This window comes from Euphorbia lathyris, chromosome 3, assembly GCF_963576675.1.
Source record: "Euphorbia lathyris chromosome 3, ddEupLath1.1, whole genome shotgun sequence".
NCBI lineage: Eukaryota > Viridiplantae > Streptophyta > Magnoliopsida > Malpighiales > Euphorbiaceae > Euphorbia > Euphorbia lathyris.
This window is the reverse complement of record NC_088912.1, coordinates 101,534,701-101,558,576: the sequence shown is the minus strand read 5'-3', so window position 1 is coordinate 101,558,576 and position 23,876 is coordinate 101,534,701. Positions and strand designations below refer to the sequence as shown.

Below are 23,876 nucleotides of genomic sequence, written 5' to 3'. Positions count from 1 at the left end.
ATCGCATCCGATTTTAGCAAATCTGCCACTGCTTTTTCAATCGCCTTCTGCCGCTCTGGAGCGTGTCCTCTCTTTTTCTATCGCACTGGGGTTGCACCTTTGTCCACATTCAACCGATGGGTTGCTATATCTGGACTTATTCCTTTCAGCACTTCATTCGGAGCGGCGAATGCCGACTCGCATTGGATCAACACCTCAGTAATGGCTTTCTTCGTTTCCTCGGGGAGTCCTGCCGCTATTCGTACATTCTTGTCATTTGAGATGGCGAATAGTTCTGTTTCTCCTAATGCTTCTGCCGGCAACTTCTCATCAACTTTATCCTCTTCATCTAGCTTTGGTTCAAGTGACAATGTATAGGCTTGTTGAGACACAAGTTGATCTCCTTCAACTATGACTCACCCTTGGTGTGTTGGCAAATGCAATGTCAAATGCTTCATTGAGATGAGCGACTCCGTTTCCGATAGGAACGGACGCCCTAGAATTATGTTGTAGGCCAACGGGAGATCAACAATTGCGAATTCTAGATCACCTCGCCATTTTAGATTCTTATCGCCCATTTCTGCTTCCAACACCACATGTCCACTTGTTTGAGATGATTGACCCCCAAAACCAGTTACATCCATGAATGTATGTTCCACTCGCTCGTCATTAATTCCCAACTTGTTGAATGCAGTCCGAGTAATAACATTACAAGAACTGCCGGTATCAATAAGGACCCGCTTAACGTCCCATCCTTCTACGGCCATCGTAATCACCAAGGCATCCGCATGCGGCTCCGTGATTCGCGCAAATGAGTAATTGAGGGCATCCCCCCTATGTGTGTTGCTTTTTCGCTGTTCACGGCGAGCCCTTTTTGTTGGCGGCTCATAGATCCCGCCAGCTATCACGTTTATCACCCCTTTCTTCTGTTTCTTTTCGGGCCTTGCTTCTCCCTCATGCAGGAGCGTTGTTTTCTCATCAATCGTTTCTTTTCATACGAATTGGCTTAGCTTGCCCCTCTCAATCATCTTTTCTATTTCCTTCTTCAGTTCATAGCAATCGTTCGTGTCATGGCCGTTCAATCTGTGGAACCTGTAATATTTGTTAGGATATCGCCCCAAACTAGTTCGGCCTTTCACCTCGGGGAACCGCACATCCTTCTTCAGGGGGTTCTTTTCGATCCAAAGTAACACCTCCTGGCGAGTCGTATTCAATGGTGTTTGATATCCTCCCCCTTGAAAGGAGCGATCGCTTCTGCGAACAAAATTACCCTTGGACTGGGTCTGGCACCGATTGTCCGAAGTGGATCTAGCAGCATCTCTCTCTCTCTCTCCGGGTTTGAGCTCTATGTTCTCTGTTGACATCGTCCACTTCCATGAATTCCTTAGCTATCTTCATGAGTTCGGCCACTGTGCGCGGCTTGTTGCGGATGATTTCCTCCCGCATGCTCCAATCCGTGGTTCCATCCTCCATGATGTTGCGAATGCTCACGATATCCGGGTTCTGCAACCGCACCAGAATATCGTTGAATGCGACAACAAATTCCCTTAGGGAATTATAGTTCCTTTGTTTGATCTCCTTCAGCTGCCTATCCGTCATATCCGCTGCTTTACAGCCCACGAACTTTGCACAGAAATCACGACTGTATTGATTCCAGTTGTGAATAGATTCATCAGGTAAAGACCGAAACCAATCAGATGCCGCTCCGCCCAAAGTGGTCGAGAATAATCTGCAAATTATGCTTTCACTCGCTCCGGCAACATCCATTAATTCTCTGTAGTTCCTGACATGAGCCTCAGGATCAAAATTTGGATCCCCATAGTATTTAGGTATCGCCGGCGCCTTTATCCTGTGATCTGGTATAAATTCCCGCAACGACGGAGCAAAAGGCGAATCACTCTGCACCTCTGCTCTCGCCCTAGGCGTGTACCCCATTCGCTCCATCATGTTCCGTAGTTGATCTTCCAACTCAGGATGGGGTATTCGCCGAATCTCCTCCATCCGCTGCTGGTGAACTCTGGGTGACATCCACCCGCCAATTGATGTTGAGATTTGTTCTCGCCGTGGTTCTAGCCGCCGTCCGGTTATAGGATCAAAGTTCCAAGTGTGCCCCTGCCCAGACGTATTCGCCCCAGACGTTATTAACTCTGAATGCCCGCAAACCAAAGGCTCCGTGTGTTATAGTGGAAGGATTCCTGGTATTCCCGACGTCGGTTGGGATGTTTGCCAGGTCGGATGGATCGTCATACTAGGATCGTGATACGAGTAGTTGCCTGGGTGGCTGTGTGGGTTCATGCGACTACTCTGACCTATCTGATTTGGCTCTCGAGATGGCTGCGGAAGCGCAGATATGGTGGCAGTAGTCGATGGTTGTGTGGAGATGACAACAGGTTGTTGAGGAGCAGCCGCCACGGCGTTATTGTGATCAGCGATTGCGGTTAGTAAACCAATCATCCGATCCCCCGCCGCTTGGCTCATATTTGAAGCCAAGACTTGTCCTGCCATTTGGACGAAATCGCTATTGGACATCTCCATCTCAGTTTGCACTTGGACTTCCAATAATGGACTCAATTGTCCCGAAGGGTTCGTCGAGCTAGACACCACAGGTTGTGTACTCGCAAGCTGCGAATTCGCAGTCCGTGGACCCCTTGAGTTCATACTAGTTGATCTGGTTGTAACGCCGGTCGTTCGTGATGGTTCTGACATGTTCTTTGTGTACCTTTAACCAAATGTTGGTAAAAAAGGTCCACGTTCACCGCACCAATGATAACTTGCTGAATCCGATTTGATGATCTCCGTCGGAGTTACCTGTAAAACAGAACCGGAGACGGGATCTCCGGGAAAACTCTCCGACGATCTAGTCAGTTCTTTGTATGAAGGTTGGTAATAATAGCATTACGGGGAAAAATGTGAACGTACCTCTCCCCTTTGGCCTTATGGCTTTTTATAAGTGTTCTTAAGTAACCGCCGAGGGCGGTTACTCCTTCCAGGCCACGTTCCGAGGGCGGGTACTCCTTTTTAGGCCATGTCCCTTTCGTGGCTTTCATGGCAACAAACGTGGTATCGTTTGTTCTGAGTGGGAGTTTTGATGCTCTATTTAGGAATTCGGGGCAGTTACTTACTTCACCCGCTTCCTCTATTCGGGCTCTATTCGGGTCCCATCCGATCCTAGACCATGGGTCTAAGTATGGGCTGGGCCCGTGTAATGAATTCGGCCCGGTTTGGCTTCGCGGGTCATCAGAGGTGTCTATTCGAAAGTGCTATAGGACTAAGAGCGAGGCGAGAAAAATTATATCTGGTCAAGTTAGGGATCAATATAAGAGACTGTATGATTATGCAGAGACTCTCAAAGTCACTAATCCAGGAACTGTTGTGAAAATCAAAACCGAGCTCAAGCTAGACCATGGGGTAGGAGTTCCTAGGGAGATTGTTATGTTTCAACACATGTATGTAAGAATGGCTGCCCAAAAACAAGGATTCTTCTCTGGCCTACGACTAATTATATGCCTAGATGGTTGCCATTTGAAAGGAATGATGGGGGGGCAGTTGTTGGCAGCAATTGGTAGAGATGGCAATGAGAACCTATTTCCAATTGTTGTTGCTGTTGTTGACTCTGAGTGCAAAGAATCATGGGCATGGTTTCTACAAGTTTTGCAGGATGATTATGGAACGGTTAGAGAAACTGGATGGGTCTTCATGTCGGATCAACAAAAGGTTAGTCACGTATAGTACTTACTTGTTAGTGTTTATTTACAATTGACTAATTATGGTTTGTTCTTCTTTTGTAGGGGCTAGTTCAAGCTATGAAGGAGCTAATGCCAGATGTGGAACATCATTTCTGTGTCAAGCATATGTACGAGAACATGAAAATGAGATTCAAAGGGGTTGAATACAAAGACCATTTGTGGCAGGCTGCATCAGCTGGTACTAAAAAGTTATGGGAGAATCATATGGAGAAACTAAAAGCATTTGACCCTGCGGCTCATCAATGGGTGATGGACCATGATCCTCACACATGGGCAAGGAGTCACTTCGACCCTAGAACAAAGTGTGACGCAATTCAAAACAACATATGTGAGTCATTTAACAGGATGATATTGCCTTGTAGAGAGTTGCCTATACTTAGTCTGCTAGAGTGGATCAGGAAAGCCTTCATGGCGAGACAGTATACTAAGTTTGTTGGTATGCAGAACTACACTGGGAATGTGTGTCCAAATTACCAGGAAATACTTGAGAAGGTAAAAGTGGATAGTAGAAACTGTTTCTGCACTCGAGCAGGTGATCAGTTGTACGAGGTTAGTCATTATGGAAAGAATGTTGCTGTGGATCTTAAGGATAAGACATGCACATGTAGGATGTGGGACATTTCAGGTATTCCTTGTAAACATGCAGTGGCTGCCATCATGTATCAAAGAGAACAACCAGAGCAATATGTGCATGCATATTTTTCGAAGACAACGTATTTGGCAGTATATCAACATGTATTCAAGCTTGTGCCATCACAAGAGGAATGGGAAAGGACAACACTACCTGACATTCATCCTGGAATTGTACTTAAACCACCTGGAAGACCAAAGAAGAGAAGGAATAGGAGGGCTGATGAACCAAGGAACCCTCATAAGGTTTCGAGGATAGGAGGTGGTGTGAAGTGTGGGCTTTGTCAACGGTTTGGCCATAATGCTAGGGGTTGCAAAGCTGGAGTTACAGGTGAAACACTGTGGCAAAGAAGGCAGCGTAAGTTAAACAACAAAAGGAGTGGTAACCAAGTTCAAGTAAGTCTATACAAATTTTAGATAATCAACATTATACAACCATGTAGCATTTCTTATGTTTGAGGCAAATGCCTATTTCTTTTCTTATATTTGCAGGGAAGTCCACCTAGGAAGGTAGGCAGGCCTAAAAAGGTCCCTAATGCAACCACTTCCAGCCCTGTACATTATAGTGTAAGTTGGTTGGATTTGTTGGATTTGTTGTTTTCCTGATGATTGTTGGAATAATAATGCAATTTAGTTATATCTTGGTGTAATATGATGCAGCAAGGACATGTAATTGGAAGTTCTTCACAACCACCCCCAACACAACCACGAGCAAATGTTGGTGGTGTTAGTAGAGGAAGTGCTTCACAGCCACCCCCAACACAACCTTCCGCAATAGGTCAAACTGAACCAGTGGTGAGAGCCAGAGCCAGAGCCAGAGGTAGGGGCAGGGGCAGAGGATTCATGGCACCAACCATTTCTACCTCCAGGAAATGAGCCAACCCAAATGAACCCGAGCCAAGTGTGCCAATAAGACCAAGAAGGGCTGCAAACCTTGCAGATTTAGCCAAGAGGCATGGCCATTTCAATGGAAATGTTGAAGACTACTAACATTGTTGATATGCATATTGGAATACAACTTTTTGCTGCCCATTTTGTATATTTTGTGAATTGTGACCTTTATGGTACACCACTTTGTGTATAGGGTAATCACAACTTATGCCCTTCATATATACATACACTACTTTTTGTTTGGCATTATAGGTACCTTCCAATGCCTTATATGTAATACCTTTTGTTTGACAATTAAGGTTCAATGCAATGACTTATATATCATACCTTTGGAATTTACATATTATGTGATATGAACTTGTTAACATTTTTGTGTAAGAACAACATTTAAGAGCAAATAAGTTTCACAAAGTTGCACAACATCATAAGCTAACAATAAGTTGCACAAAATTACAAGCCTAATTCATTTGGGTAACAATTAACACAAGCCAATAAGTTGCACAAAAATCACAAGCCAAATTCATTTGGGTAACAATTAACACAAGCCAATAAGTTGCACAAAAATCACAAGCCAATAAGTTGCACAAAATGCACAAGCCAATAAGTTGCACAAACTCAAAATCACAAGCCAATAAGTTGCATAAAAATCACAATCCAATAAGTTGCACAGAATCAAAATCACAAGACAATAAGTTGGACACAATTACAAATTTGCATTACAATCCAACTTCATTTTTCACACAAGCATTTACTCAAACAGGTAAATGGCATTACAAATTTTGATTACAATCCAACTACACAGTGTAGTATTCCTACCACTAAGGCAACTCAAATCTACCATCTACCCTACTATCATGTTCTAAGCTGGCAATCATCCTCACAATCAATCCAACTATCAATACAATCCCAATAACATTTAATTTCTTCTTTAAACACCCATTTTCTGATTTCAATCTTCTGTTTTCTTCGTTCTTCTGCACAAGTTCCTTTCTCAGTCTTCCATTTTCTTCCTTCTCCTGCAAGAGTTCCATCTCTACCTTTTTCTTACCCTCAGAAATAGACTGTACCTCCATCTCGAGTTCATCCAAGCGAGCATGACAAACTTCTAACTGATCAGGATCAATCCACTCAAAATAACGACAAGCAGTTCGATCAGGATATTTCACACAACCAACGAACCTCCTTCCATTGTTTACCTTTGTTGATGCTCGACGGATTAGAGCTCTAAACCCACAGAAGCAGTATGATTCATGCCACTGGTCCAATGAAATTTGAGAAGATCCTGAATTCGATGAACTCATCTCTTCAAGCTTTTAGGGTTCACTCAATTCTACACGAATTAGGCGAAATTGGAATGCGAAATCTTGGGGTTTACCTTCGAAACATCAAGAGAAACACGAACATGTTAATTACGCAACATGATTTGAAGGAATTTTGAATTTAAGTTTTCGAACGAACGAAGAAAGTGAGAAGAAGTAGACAATTGGGGAAGAAGAACGAGTTCTGGAGCTTATATAGGTCTCCCAACATTTTCAGACAAATATACCCTTTGCCACGTCACTGACTTAAACGGCGTTTTCTCCTTTTCTGCGTTCTTTGTAACGGCGCAAACCACAGTCCTTTTTTTTTGTAAAACCAAACCACAAGGGTTTTTTTGGAACAACATCAAACCACATGGGTTTTTTTTGGAATTTACCCTTATAATTATAATAAATAATGATGAATTATAATAAATAAAGATATATTTTTTTTTTGAATGAAAGGCTGGGACGAGGTTAAGCAGAGAATTCGGGCATCCCAACTATGTTGGCACCCCCTAGCGCTTTACTTAACCAAACCCGAATATTATTAATAAAAGAAGAAAGTACAAAGAGAAAAGAAGTTACAAAAAACGTAAATGAGCAATGTTACATAAGTCATTGAAAATGTAAGACTGGCAGAAGTCGGGGGCCGAGTTCCACCACATCAGACTAGATGCTACGACTCCATAGCGGGCTAGGGAGTCAGCCGCTCCATTTCCTTCTCTGTAGATATGCGTGATGTTGATCTCCATATGCTCACAAAGTTGAAGACATCTCAGCCAGCTTTGTCTAACAGTCCAAGGTACCAGCGAGGATCTATGACGGAACAAGTGCACCACCATACTAGAGTCAGTTTCAATCCATAACCGAACCCATTGTTTCTCCCAAGCCATCTCGATGGAGAAGATGACCGCTTGAAGTTATGCAAGGTGCGCAAAGATGTCCGTAATCGGGAAGCCAAAGCATCCCCTAGCAAAGCCTCCGCTATTTCTGAAAATGCCTCCATCCCCCGCCGGACCTGGCGTTCCTTCAGCCGACCCGTCGGTGTTCATCTTGATCCATCCCGGCCCAGGAGGGATCCAGCGCACAAGCTTATAGTCCGGGGCAGGTGGTGGCCGGCTTCTAGCGACAAACTCCGATTCCTGCAGGTGGGAACTGAGTTTGCTAAGCGTAATTTGGATTGAAGGGAGTTTTTCTTCGAACATAGCCTTGTTTCTGATTCGCCAGATTAGCCAGGGACAAGTTACTAACGCCAAAGACCAGTTTGCAGAGCAGGAACGTCTCATTCGACGATTAAGCAGTCCTTCGAAGAAGGAGCTGAAGTCTGCAGCCGGGGTGATGCATGTTCCGAACCTGTTACTAATAAAATTCCACAAGGCGGAAGCAAATGGACAATTCATGAAGAGGTGGTTTATAGATTCCACACTACCTTTACAAAGAATGCATCTGGAAACACAAATGAGCCCAAGTTTATTTAGAACATCATGAGTCGCAATTTTCCCGTGTAGGATTTTCCAGCAGCAGACAGATCTCGAGGGCGGGATATGTTTTTTCCATATAGGTCTAGCCCAGGGCACCGGCGCCGCCTGAGGCGAGAGATGATCAAAAAACTATCGAACTGTAAACCGACCAGAGACAGCAGGCTTCCAAATACACATGTCTGAGTCATCCAATCCACGTCTGACCCGAGTTATGTTCTCTCGTATGGTAGACGGCAATAAGTCAATGTTGATCCATAGATCACCAACAAGATAACCATTAACACAATCATACATACTCGTTTGCTGCTTAGCCGGTAGGTTCAGCTGGTCCGCCACTGTAGGGAGAATCCATTCATCGGTCCAGAAGTTCAGCGCAGTATTATTGCCAATCCACCAAAGGATTTGACTTTTAATAAGCAGAAAGCAAGCTTTGCAGGATGTCCAGATAGAGCAGTTTACCAGATATCTCCACGGCTGGCCCGAAATGAATAAGAAGCGCTGCTTAAGAAGGTTTATCACGAACGAGCTGCCTTGCACCAGCTCCCAGCATATTTTTCCAAGAAAGGCTAAGTTGCAAAGGTGGAAGTTCCGTATACCCAACCCACCGCCATCCATATTTTTACCACAACCCGACCAAGAAACAGTGATTACCTTTCGATTTTCGCGGGTTCCCGTCTAGAGGAAGTTACGCATCGCCTTGTTGAGCTTGCGAAGAAGCGAGACAGGCCACCGATATATCAGAAAAGAGTGTATCAGAGCTCCAGATAAGGAAGATTTTATTAACGTTAACCTGTCAGCAAATGAGAGTGCAGACCCCTTCCAAGAGCTAAATTTGCTTAGAAAATGATCAGCCAGGGGGAGCAGATGGCGACTCTTTGGCGCTCCCCTAAACAAGGGGACCCCAAGGTAAACAAAGGGTAAGTCAGCTGACTGAATTCCTAGGTATTAGGAGAGCTGGTTAGCACAGGGACGGGAGACATTGCTGCTGAAGTAGATAGCCGACTTTTCCTAACTAACTACTTGACCTGAGATCAACCCATAAAAACTGAACAATTCTCCGATACATCGAATGTTTTGTTTAGAAGCTTTACCAAACAGAAGCATATCATCCGCATAAAGCAGGTGAGAAGGAAAGCTAGCATTACCCGTGTACTTCATAGGGGAGAAGTTGTCTGTGTCTATCAAGTGAGCCAGCCATCTACTGAAAAAGTCCTCAGCGATACCAAAAAGGATCGGAGAGAGAGGGTCACCCTGTCTAACCCCTCTAGAGCAGCTAAAGTATCTGTGAATAGCTCCATTTATCAGGATCGAAATTCGAGAGGATGCTAAAATGTTGAGAATCCAGTCTCTGAACCTTAGGGAGAAGCCAAAGCTTCCATGACCGCCATAAGAAAGTTCCAGTCAAGGGTGTCAAAAGCTTTCCTGATGTCAATTTTCAAGGCCATATTACCCCCAAAGCATCGTTTTCCCATCATATTGATACCTTCTGAAGCCGTTGCGATCATTGGTGAATGTTTCTGCCACTCATGAAGCCAAATTGGTTGTCAGAAACAATTTTAGCCGCCACGGGGGCCAGCCTTTCAGCAAGGATTTTTGAAACAATTTTATAGCTGAAGTTGCTCATTACAATAGGTCTGAACTGACTAAGCTGATTGGCCCCTTCAGTTTTTGGGACCAGAGATATAAGGCTTGAATTTAAACCTGGGAAAATGTAGCCTGTATCAAAGAAATTCAGAACCATGTTGTAGACATCTGTGCCAATCACTCCCCAAAAATGTTGATAAAAAATCCAATGTAACCGTCAGGCCCCGTCGTGCTATCTTTATTTAGCGCAAAAACAGCAGCTCGAATTTCCTCCACTCTCGGTCTTGCTGTTAAAAGGTCATTCTCAAGATCGGAGATTAGAGCCGAAATTACCGTCGCTATGGGGGCGAGGTCATCAAGGGCAGAGATACAAGTGAAAAGTTCAGAATAGTAACTTACAACATGTTGAGCATTCTTGTCTGGATCAAAACTAAGCTCACCGTCGATCTCAATTCCTGTTAATCCGGCTTGATTCTTTCTAATTTTAGCAGCCTGGTGGAAGAACCGCGTGTTACGGTCACCCACCTCAAGCCAAGTAGCTCTACTTTTCTCTCGGAGCAGCAGTTCCTGTCTATGGAGCTGAAGGTCGAGGTCTACTTGAGCCGAAACTTCCAATGCTTTGAGACCGTTCGAGAGGCCAGAAGTGGAAATTTCATTCTGAATATTCCCAAGACGTTGTGACGCCTCCTCTATGTTTACCTCGACTCTTCCGAAAACCGTGTGATTCCAGGCTCGGAGAATTGGACGCAGGGTTTTCAGTTTATGGCAAAGAAGTTGCGCGAGGGGCAACGATAGCTGAGAGGCGGCCCAATGCGAAGCAATAACCGCATCCAGTGAAGGGTGAGTGGTCCACATAGTTAAGAATCGAAACCTGGACACACGGGGGGAGCCAGCGCTACAGTGAGCCAGAAGGGGGCTATGGTCTGAACTATGGCGAGGTAGAGCAGAACGCACAACCATATCCTAGAGATCCAAAAATGACTCCGACGCCAAACCACGGTCAAGTCTGCATTCATCATGCGCTGAACCCGTTCTACCATTTGTCCAAATGTACTGTAATCCCGTGGTGTTCAATTCCCAGAGCTGGCAGTCTCGGATGAAGCCTCTAAAATCAGCACAAGAGGAGTTCGAGGGCCTACTACCAGTTTTTTCGTGGGCACCGGTCACCGCATTGAAGTCTCCTAGGATAAGACGATTGTCTCCCCCTGAAAGACGAAGCAGATCTGACCACAAATCCTGCCTACCCAAAGCCGAGGTGCTACCATAAAGAAAGGAAATCTGTGCAGTTTTTTTCAACTTCGTAAAGGAAAGTGTGATGTGTTGTTCATGATTGCAAATAACTGAAATATTGTTAACATAATTGGACCGCGCAAAGACCCAAAGAGAGTTATTTCTGTTTGCGGAAATCAAGCTCAACCCCAGAGAAATCCAAACCGAACTAGGGACACTGTCAATGCTTACCATTGGCTCTGCAAGACAAATAAGATCAGGTATGTGCACCTGGCTAAGCAGTTTCAGAGCACACTGAGTCATGTGGTTGTGAATTCCCCGACAGTTCCAAAAAAGTGCTATCATTGATAGCGTTTGGGAGGTCTGCTTCGCCTTTTCGAGCGAGCTTCCATCTTAACATGTGTAAACTTTGCTTTTTTCTTAACCAAGGACCATTTCGCCTCCTCAGACTCTTCTTCCCCCTGTGAAGCCTCCCCCTCGACCATTTCCATGTCCGCGTTCAATTTTAACTGAATTGGTATCTCAAGGTTTTTCCAGCCGCTGTCTGTAGGAGAGGGGTTAGGATGTTTAGGGATCTCGGGGAGAGAAGTCCCCAAACCCACGCTGCTATCCGAATAATCACTATTTCTGTCACACTGTTCACCCCAACTCTGATTCGCAAGTGGATCTCCAGCGGATTTATGCACCACCATTTGTAAATTCTGCTGCTGAGGAGAACTGACCCTATCGAGTTCCTGTGGAGTTACTGATTCATCCCTTGGCTCTGGCTGCCTAGATTGCGATCTGTGCTTTCTTTTCTTCCCTTCCCTGTTTGGCTGAGGACGGGAGTTAATATTCCTCCTATAGAACACTACTGAGTGACCAATGGAGGAGCAGATGGTACATAGGGCTCGCAGGTGCTCATATTCTAAGTGAACCCACTGCATATGATGGTCAGTATCAACTCTAAGTTTTGTTTGAACTTCCTTTGCCAAATCCACATCCACAAGGACTCTGGCATAGTGCCCAAATTCCCCATTCACAGTATTGTTATCAAAACGAATTGGAACACCAACAGCTTTTACAATGCTAGCTAAAATTCTAGTATCCAAAAATTCCCAGGGCAGATTGTATAAATGGACCCATACCTGAGCCGAGGTAGATTTGTGTGTGTCTGGATTGAATCCCGGTGCCCACGGGGTGAATCACATGTTGCCTGGACGCAAGGAGAGAGCTCCAGTGCTCCAAATAGCCTGAATTGACTGAGAGGTAGGCATAATGATGTGGTAGAAGCCTTTCCCTAGGGAGATCATCTTCCATTCCATATTCCTCTTCCAAATTTGGTTCAGCTTTGCCTTCAAATCAGAATGCTTCCATGGGGAGTCTCCCTTAGAGAGTGAGAGTCTCCCAATTACCGAGTGTTGGCAAGAAAGAACTCTCTCATCGTATATCGATTGCTGGATTCTAATGGCCTTGAATCCTCCTTCATACGAGATACGAGGTGGGCTTGTGGTCGGGATTGCCGCCGAAGGGATTGTCTGCGTCAAAACCAACGCGAAAGAGGGCTGCGATACGCCGGACGACAAGGTGTCAGGGGCAGTTTTGTGACTCGAAGAGAGTGAGGAGGAGAACTTTTCGAAGGCGGGTCTGCTAAACAGTTGAGCAATCGAGAAAGAGGCGATGGTCGCCATGATCGCCGGGGAGAGGGTCATAAATAAATAAAGATAAAGTATATAAAGAATGCTAAATTACAAATAATATAATATATATATAAATAATAATAAATTATATTAAATAATTATAATAAATAATGATGAATTTTATATAAATAATGCTAAATTATAAATTATATATAAATAATAATAAATTATATATAAATAATTATAATCATAATAAATAATGATAAAATATTGAACTGAACTTAATGCTACTAAACTTAACAGAACTGAATGCTATTGAACTGATACTGAAATTAACTGACAAAGAACAGGGCCTTATACGGTCGTAAACGAATAGGGGTTTGATGTACTATTGACACAACTATACAATGTGCGTATACAAAGGTATAAGAACAGTGGTTCGATGTACCTGGCACATCTACTGCCCAACTACATAACATACATATATGGTGGTATGCGGACGGAGGTTTGGCGTACTTGGTACATATACTACCATGACTACACAATGTATGTATATGATGGTATACAGATGGAGGTTCGACGTAATTGGTACATCTACTACCACGACTACACAACATACGTATATGATGGTATATGGATCAATGTTCGACATTACTGGGTACATCTACTGACACACTATGGCTAAACAGAATAAACACGACTTAATGTATGTTTATGAAAAATTAATGTAAGAATGTGAAAAACAAAATAATACAAACAAACACGTTAGGATTAGCACATTTATGAAATGCACTCCCTTCCCACCTTATTCCTCCAGCATTGGTCAATATGGAAATTATCTCCTAGGTGTTTGGGTTAATTCGTCATCAACATGGGATAACGAATTCATTCGCTTAAATAACAATGCAATATTTCGGCATCCTAAGAAAAAATTACTATAGCTTTCTTAATATAAGTTTGTGGACATGGATAGGGTTAACATTAAGGAAATTCACAAGCTCGGATTGTTACGAATCGAATCTTAAAATAGCGCTTAAGTCCATCTACACGGTCGAATTTTTATTGAACTAAATGCTGATCCACTCATAAGAGGCTCAACTCATATATAATCTTATTAGATTTTTTATTTTTTTATGGAAATCTTATTAGAATTTTGATTTGTATAAAAGGCAGTTGACTATATACTAATTGGGCATCACACCATATAAGATAAGGATGTAATTTCTTAATTTGTTTTTCTTTTTTTAAGTTAATTAGGATGTGCCACATTATGCAAAATGTGCCACGTCTACTATAAAAGTCACACATGTCTTATTGGAACTTTTGTTGATTTTAGGTAATTAATTTATTAGTTTTTATATTTTAACAAAACACATTGTTTAGTCCTTCTATTTTCAAAAATACATGGTAAGGTCCCTAACCTTTTTCTCGATGAACTGTTTAGTTCCTAACGTTTTTCTCAGTAAACTGTTTAGTCCCTGTTGTTAGACTCTCATAAAGATTTTGTTAGTCAATTTGGATTTCAGTCAAAATCTATTTAAAATAAAAATATAATGCCTTTTAACTACCATTTACCACAAAATCAAATATATAAGACCATTATCTTCATTGTTTCTTATCTTTGCGTTCTTCTTTTCCTTTATTTTCCTTTCCTTTAGACTTTAAAGTATCTAAAATCAACTTTGAGTGTTCTTCTTCTTGATTTTCTTCTTAATCGTTCATATTCGTAAGCATTGGGTTTGTGTTTTTTTTATTGTTATCCATACAAATAGCTTTTTCTTCTAAATTGGATTTCCTCTTCTGAAATTTGAAGGTAAATTTTGAATTCAAATTTTAAGTTATTGCTTGTCTTCATCTTGTTTGACTATATCCTTTTTTAACAGTAAGTACTAAAGGGTAATTTGATCATTTCCTAATTTATAAACAGTAAAAAATCTAACAAACAAACGAAAAAACTAAACCGTTCACCGAGAAAAAAACTAGGGACCTTACCATGTGTTTTTAAAAATACTGGGACTAAACAGTGTGTTTCATCAAAATATAGAGACTAATAAATTAATTATTCTTGTTTTTATTATCATAATATATGTTGATACTTACTTGATTAAAGGTCAAAAGAAAGGAAATTCACTTCCCCAAGTGTGAAAAATGGCAATGCAACAAATTAATGTGATAAGAAATCATGATAAGAAATTATAAAGCAACTTTAATGCGGAAAAAAGTAATTGAAAGAAAGTAGATTATGCTTTGATATGTGGATCACATATTTGAGGAAGGATATTTGAAAAAGTAATTGAAAGAAAAGAAAAAGTAGATTATGCCTTGAAAATGTGGATCACATATTTGAGGAATGATATTTGAAAAAGTAATTGAATGAAAGAAAAAGTAGACTATGCCAAAAGAACACATAAAAAAAAAAAGTATATATATATAACGATTTGGTTATGAGATAGTACCGGAGTAAAATGCTTGAACAAAAAGCGACTTATAACGATAAAGGTAAAAATGAATTGAGTCTCATATTGAAAATGGAGAGGAAGTGACAGAACTATGTTACTAAAAAGTGTTTTTAATATCATGTATGCATTTTAAAATCGTTATCAGATCCAAACAAGGTTGTAAAAAGCGTTACGCTTTTCGGGCAGACAGAATACTGGAAATCAATCGAGAATTAATCGGATTTGTATTTTTGTATTTTTTAATTTTTAATAAATAAATTATTATATAGATATAATTAAATATAAAAAATAATAATAGAAAATATTTAAAATAGAAAAGCATATTGCTTTCAAAAAAAATAAAAAAGCATATTTATTTTAATATTTTTTATATTAATGTACATAAAAAAATATGTCAATCCAATAATATTAATAATACAATGTGCCTACAAAATAATATTAATATCCTTAAAAATAAGAGGAAATTGCATAAAAAAATCAAATTTAAATTTTTATTTACATATATCAAAGTCCTATTTCTGTATTTTGTCATCTTATGTTTTTATTTCTACTTTTGTCATATATTTCAGTTACTCTTTTTTTTTTTTTTCTTATAATTTTTTTAGATTATTTATTAATTAGTAATTAAATATTAAAAAACGGTTTTTTTTCCATATTACTGGTTATCTCTCAAACTTACATCCACGAATACTCTTAGGCCTTGTTTGATAAACCACTTAATTACTTAAATTAAAATGTTAAGCACTTATTTCATTTAAGTGCGTTTGATAACGGTTGTTCTTCCACCACTTAAATTAGTTAATTAAGTTAAAACCACTTATTTTGATAAGTCAAAATATTTAACTTATCATTTTAAGTTGAACATTATCAACTAATATTTTTTTTTAAATTAAAACATTCAATATTTTCAGTACTTATAATATTCAGCACTTAAAATTCTGTACTTATTTTTTCAGCACTTAATTTTCAGTTTTATCAAACAGCACCTTATAAAAGCATGGTTTCTTTTCAAAGATACTAATTGAGAATGGTTTGTAGTTTTTATTGAATGAATATGTCTGACAGAAATGAAAAAATTGCAAAGCATGTTGCATTTATTCAAAAGAAACTGATTATGGATAATTCTCATAAAACAATAAATACAGGTTGTTCAATGATTAAGTTTTTTTTAAAGAGTTCCATGAATGATTAAGTTAGTTTTCTTATAGTTAATAAAATCAGTTTAAAGTTGTAGGGATTTGAGGTTTTAAGAATTTTTTTTTTTTTAAATATGAGATATTTTTAAATTTTTAAACCTGAGTATTGTGTAATTTACCATAAAAATAATATGTGATAGTTTTTTAATTTTTTTTTAAATTTTTAGTTATTTAAAATTTTATTTAAAATTAACATAAAATTCAAGAGGCATTTGATTAAAAGGGCCTAACCTAGGCAGTTAAAAATCAGTAAACTGATTTATACTATCCGACTTGAGGAAATTAGGATAGTGTTTTAAAAATTTCCGATTGGGCCTATTTTTAGAACATCTAGACCCAAGGAATGAGACTTGAGTTGAATGGGTAATTTTTATATAGTATTAAACTAAATTGTTATAATTGATATATTAGAGTCGACTCTCCACATAAAATGTGTTTGTTCGAGAACTAAGGAGATGATGTTTGTCACGTCTGGGTCTAAATTTCTAGAATTTATACCTTAATAGTAATATATATTATAATTATTAGGGGTGTGATTTTTATTTTGTGCTATAGAAAATGTTTGGAGTTAATTTGATGGTTTTAGGTGTAAATTAAAAGTTTAGGATAATTTTAAAAGATTATATAAAGATGGAGGATCAAATCGGATATTCGCCAGATTTGGATAAATATCTGGCGAACAGGTGAGGTTTATCATATTCTTTTTCTTTCCTTTTCTTTTTATTTTCATTTTAGATTTATCAGTTTTCTCTGAACTGTTTCTCCATCGTTTCTTTGATCGAATCACTCGAAATTGGAACCATAGCATTCTTATACATAGTTCTAAATCCTAGTCGAAGAGTTTTTGAGTTTCGACAGTGTTTGGAGGGAACCGTCTTAGACAGGATTTAGAGGCGAATTGAATGAGTGTATTTTCCTCAATTAGTGACCAAGGTAAGTAATTATCGACTATATTTTGAGTTTTATGTATATAGAAATATATATAATCAAAGAAGTTTCAGAAATTGATATTTTAGGGTTATGCAGGAATTTTGTAAACTTGGGGTTTTTCATGATTTTGCTTTTTATTGTGAAATTACGGTTCAAATGAAGCTATTGACTATGCTTCTATGTGATTTTCAGATTTTACTTGATTATGTTGATTTAAGGCTTAATTTGGTTGATTTACATATATACATATATGTTTTTGGTTTCAATGTGTATACAGTAAAACCTCTATAAATTAATAATGTTGGGACCATGAAATTTTATTAATTTATAGAGGTTATTAATTTATCGAGTATAAAATTAGTGATCTGACCCAAATCGGGACCAGAAGAGATTATTATTTTAAAGAGGTTATTAATTTATCGAGTATTAATTTATGAAGGTTTGACTATATATATATATATATATATATATATTGAATAAAATGAATTTGATGATTTCTTACGAATTGGTTTTGGATTGAGAAAGTTGTTGCGGTTATTGTTGTTATTATTTTGGATTGAAATACATATATGATTTTTATGAGTTGTGATATTTCGAAAGATTTAATGGTTTTGTCCATCTAGGATTGTCCGGGGTAGGAGTTGTATTTGTAAGACCATACCTAATGGCGGTATGGGCAGAGTGCACGGCTGGTAGTCCTAACTGTTAGGCAATGAACGAGATATAAATGAGATATCTCGATATTGTTATGATTGATGTTATGATCTACACGGGTGGAATTCGAGGATGGATACACATACACAACTTGGATTTTATGAACTTAAGTTTTGAGTATATTTTATAAGGTTTTGATGATTATATTATAAACTTAAGTTTTGAGTATATTTTATACGGTTGTGATGATTATATTATAAACTTAAGTTTTGAGTATATTTTATAAGGTTTTGATTAAATCTCTTTATAAATGTATATATGTAGCTATGTTAAGTAAAGTTGGTTTTTATAGTTGATAATTTCTTACTGAGATTTTTGTCTCACATTTTTAAATGTTTTAATATTTTTAGGTGAGAAAGTACATGATAGAGAGAAGGTTATCGCCCGTTTAGACGAGGTTTGGAAGTTGGATGCTTATTGTTAGAATTATGGTTAGAACTTTGGTATTGTAATTGTAATATAATGATATTTGGATAAATTAGAGACTCCTAAGTATTGATTATTATCTTTTCATTTCACGCCCGATGTCGATTGAGGTCATTTAGGGTCGGGTGTGACAATGTTACAGTGGGAGTGGAAGTCCTAAGCAAAAACCGCTTTAAAAGATGACAAAATGAGAGCATGTATGAAATAAATTACATATGAAAAATGAAGAGAGAGTCACTGTACTATATTAATAAGTTGTATTTCCATACATATAGAAGCATTTTAAGGCCTTAAAAACCCAAAAGGTGAAACTTACATTAAAAACAGATAATATTTATATGATATTTAATTGAATTGTTATATATATTGTTAGATATTACAGATAAATGGAGTATTGATTAGGTATAACCTTTAGAGAAAACTTCTCATTGAATATCAAGAGAATAAATATTTTCTATCTAAAAGCAATTTAATTAATTCTCATTAACTTTTTCGAATAATAGAAGTGACGATGCAAGGCAAGGCAACAAACATCCCAATTAGATTGCCAACCATCATCAAACTAGGCAAAACCTAAAAATATATCGAAAAAAATGGAAGTGTTCAACAAGAAGAAAGAAAATTAAGAAAAACAAAAATCCCAACATTACTAATATTAATATATATATAAGGTTATGATGAAAAAAACTTCAATTAAAACGGATAATAAATGTAATTTTATTATGTATATATATTAATAATAACTTTAAAATATATATATATATATATATATATAAGAAGATATAGTACTATTGTTAAATACTTTATGTCATTTTAGATTAGTATGTTAATGTTAATCATTAAAAAAATCTGTTAATATCATTGTAGGAGGTCATGTAATGTGTTTATAATAATTTAGCAGGTTCGAATCATATTTGCAGGTAATGATTATAATGTTATGACATAAAAAATATGAGAGAATATAACAATAATTTTAAATATTAGTATCATTTCGTATTGTTTTTGGGTTAGCATATCAACCGTCACTCAATTCGAAAGTTTATGTGTCAGTTTTCTGTCAACCTAAAAATAACACATTATCTACTAAGCTATACAAAAAAAAAAAAAAAAAATTATGTGTGGATTTTGTATCGTGTAATTGGATCGTGTGTACTTTTGCACCTCTACCTTTTGGTATAAACGCTAGAAATGAAAAATTACATTTTCAATCCTAAACTAAATACAAAATAATTAACTAGTTTAAACTATTACCAAAACAACACATGTACTTTATATTTAATAACCTAAAAACATCAATCCATGCTATTATTCACGAGTATATCCTGCATTTGACTACAAAACGAATTTTCCGATCGACATTTGTAGCTTCATTAGTCTTCGAACCTTCACATATTGAGAATTTTGAAAGTTTCTAATAGAATATTCGTATGTCGAATCAACTATTAATTACATATATGATATTTATAGAATCAACAGATTGATAGAACCCTAACTTTCTAGCATTCAACCGACCAAATCAACACATTTGCTAGCACAACTATTTTTTATCCGTTGCATCAATAACTACATATTTAATGTTTGCTATCATTATTGAAAAACTCTCCGTACCATTTCAAATGTCTTGTTATTTTTTCATTTTGCTACTTTTATTTTAGGCTTAATATATTATTTATTCCATAAATTTGTTCAAAAAATTTGATTGGTTCCTAAACTTTTAAAGTATCATAAAAGCTCCCTCAACTTGTATAAAATGTTCAATTAGCCCTTTGAACTTATGTAAATGTAATCAATTAATCATTCGGTTGTAAAAAAAATATGTTTCATGCGGAAAATGTGTAGCACGCGCCTTAAATTAAAAACTTAATTTTTAATCTATTCTATGAATTATGTAATAATCACTATAAGAATAGATTAAAAAGAAAGTTCTTACACTACAATATTTTTAATCAATATTTGCAACCAACATAACTTTGAAACAGTATTTTTGTGTCAAAATTATTTAAGAAATCTAATCATCACCTTTGCAACTTATGGCAAGCTTTGCAATCATATTGGTTGCAATTTTGCAACCGATTTTAATCTAGTCTTAAACTTTGGTTGCTAATTACCGTTTTCCTTATGGTGATATGTGTTATCATCTGAATGGAACAAACCAATTTTTACATATCAATGTAAAAGTTATCAAAATTAAGCTAGATTCAGACTACAAAAGTGAGAATTATGTCATTTCGAATAAGTTTAGAGAAATTTATCGCATATCATATATTAATCAAGTTGAATTTTGTAATTAAATACAACCTCAATGAGTTAAATTAACCATTCTGAATATTAATATGTCGGAAACATGGGCTGAAACCATTCATAATAGGGGTTTTTCCATGGCTGGTGAGATCAGAAAACATCTATGATAGGGGTGGTTACGCCAGTCGGGGGCATAACCCCTCCAACCCTGGTTGGAAAATAAAATAAAAAAACAAATACAAACCAGGTATTTATGTTTTTTTTGTTACAACTGAACCTTGTGGGTTGCAAAAATTTCATTTTTTATTTAATTGTTAGATTTGACCGATAACGATCTCAAAATGAAAATTTTCAACAATTAAAGTTGTTTAGTATCATATTTAATACAGAACCACATTTTTGAAGTTTTCTCTCTCTAAATATTAGCTTTCCCTTTCACCAAAACAACACATAAAGCATCTCAAATTTAAAAAGTTAAAGAATTAAAATTGCTTAAAATGCTATTTAATTGTTGAAAATTTTCTTTTTGAGTTCTTTATTGGCTAAATTTGATAAAGTCAACAAAAAAAATGAAAATTTTGCAAACCAGAAATGGAAAGGTTTCAGATTATGAACATCCTCCATCTTTTCACGAACATATTCTCATTCAGACACATATGGATTAGAGAGAGTGCTTGTTGGTCTTTCTTCTTTAAATTCTTCAAATTTCCTCTCATATTTAATACATAACCACATTTTTAAAGTTTTCTCTCTCTAAATATTAACTTTCTCTTTCACCAAAACAACACATAAATCACCTTAAATTTAAAAAGTTGAAGAATCAAAATTGCTTGAAATATTATTTAATTCTTGAAAATTTTCTTTTTGAGTTCTTTATTGGCTAAATTTGATAAAGTCAACAAAAAAATGAAAATTTTGTAAACCAGAAATTGAAAGGTTTCAGATTATGAACATCCTCCATCTTTTCACGAACATATTCTCATTCAGACACATATGGATTAGAGAGAGTGCTTGTTGGTCTTTCTTCTTTAAATTCTTCAAATTTGCTCTTTGAGCAGCCGTCAATTCATTCTCATTCTCTGGCTGATCATATCATATTTCTACCATTTCTCATACTTGGGAACCCAACAAAGCCTTTATTCTAATGTACGATTATCATAGTTCTGATTTGACAATTCCAGATATTTATATAAGATCATTGCATTCATCATTGTAAGAGAATTTTTGTCGGGCTCTGATACTAATTTGTTTGATCAAATAAATAAACTTTCACATGTAAGAGGAATAGCAAAATTACTGGAAGAAAATTCTCCTTCCTTATTACTTGTATTCATAAATATTTATATTGGTAAACAAGATAACTCTCTCTAAATACATTACCCTTTAAGAAACAATACAACTCTTAGTAAATACAAACATGACTCTTCGAAAATATGATGAACCAAATTAAAGATTCTATAAATTATAATTTTATTATTTCAAATGAAACTTCGTCTGTAGATATAACTTTTTCATCTTTTTCCCTAATAAACAAAATTTCTCCTATTTAAAACTCTTAAAACTTGAACTTTCTGTATAATTTGCATTATTAATCCTCGAATACCAAAGATGAAGAACATAATCAGAAATGCACGGCCAATAAAGCTTTTAAAACCCAGATCATGTTTCATTATATGACAAATTGAAAAATCATCTTCTCAAACAGCAGAAACAGAAAGGATCATACCCCAAATCAATCAAATTAGATTACAACATTTTCAGAGGAATTTGCAAAAGCAAGAAACTCAGGATCATGTTGAAGAACATCCATGGTGGCCTCTTCTAATGTGATCCATGCCTCACATGCATTGCTTCTTCTTGTTCCTGTATCTACAAGAATCACATCATTTATATCACAACTCATCTCTCCACATACTCCAACCCAAATAGGCTGCCCCCATCCAAAATCAATCTCAGTTAAACCTAAAGAATTCCAACTTGCACAGGCAAACACATGAGGATTATTCTCCATGGAAGCCTCTAGGAGCTCATCTGTGTCTCTTAAAATGGCTGCACACCCTTCATCACCTGACATAGTCTTTACATATTCACTATTGATTTTTCCTACACTTTTCTGTAATAAACTCACCAACTGATTCATCTCCATCTCCATCTCTTCAGGATTATACCTTGCATTTGAATGCAAAACCAGGTTTCCAATCGAATGTCTCGACATTCGTGGCTTGGTTAGTCTTCGGATATTCACTGATTGAATCATCACAGATGGCCGAATGGAGGAACCTGATATTCTATTGCAAGCTTTCATAGCACATTTCCATATGAAAGCACTTAATGCTTGAACTCGAGTTGGATTCTCTACCAACTCACTTTTTCCTTTTGTCCTCAAGGCAGCTACTGCATTCGCATCGAACACGAATCGCCTTGTCTTGCACCTGCGTTCACCGAACCAAATGCCATCCATCAATGATGTATAGCGAGAAGACAATGATTTCTGCGGTGGAAATATCGACGAAGCCTCGTATAGACCAGGCTGTATGAGGTTTTTATAGGAACCACTCAAATTGGCTGCCCATGTCTTAAGAAAGGAACGGGTTGTCATTCCATCCATGATCTTGTGGGACAAACACAGGCCGAGAGCAATGCTGCCACAGTCGAAAACATTCACTTGCACAGCTAGTTGTGGTATTGTTGGATCAAGTTGTCTGTAGAAATTTTGGTATGGAAGGAACCTATTCAACGTTTCTATTTGATGATCTCGGAGGAAACCCGACAAATGACTGTTCACTCGAGCTTCCAAATAAGGAACACCCGCATCGAAGTTGTCGATTATAAGGTTGTCTTTCACTCTTCCTGATAAAGGGTAGTAGAGATTTAGAGTGTTGGAGAGTGACCATTTTAGTTGAGCTGTGATTTGGGTGTTTTTCATATGAAAATTCTTAGTGTTGTAGAAGAGAATTAGAGGAGTATAACTGTTGGGTATAAGCTGGTCTAAAAGGCAGAGATTGAAAGGTTTGAGATGATGAACATGTGAAGAAGATGGTCTTATGCTTTCTACTGATACAACTGAAACTTCCATTCACTACAACAAATGTTATCTATAGCTACAAACGTTAGTTATGAAAAATAATTTTGTAGCTAATGTATACTAATAGCTACAGATAGATCACTTTTGTAGCTGTTAACCAATTTTTGCTTTGGTAAATATATTTTTGTAACAGTACGTAATGCATTAGCTACAAACATTCAGCTATGATAAGAATGTTGTAGCTAATTAATATTTAGCTACAAATTTTGTCCACCTATAGCAATATTAATAATTAGCAGTTACGAAAGTTAGTTATGAATTAAACCTTGTAGCTAATATATACAAATAGCTACAGTTATAACACTTTCATAGCTATTTACTAGTTTTTGCTTTAATAAGTGTATTTTATAGCTGTATGTAATGT

The 23,876-nt window shown here is 37.2% G+C and overlaps 1 protein-coding gene across 1 annotated transcript; it reads right to left on the bottom strand.

Annotated features, from left to right (window-relative positions):
• Positions 1-22,012: 22,012 nt before the first annotated feature.
• On the bottom strand, positions 22,013-23,503 carry LOC136223940 (stemmadenine O-acetyltransferase-like). The gene has a single exon (XM_066012120.1). It carries the CDS (start codon positions 23,501-23,503, stop codon positions 22,169-22,171), a length of 1,335 nt encoding a protein of 444 aa, XP_065868192.1. The 3' UTR covers positions 22,013-22,168.
• Positions 23,504-23,876: the final 373 nt, after the last annotated feature.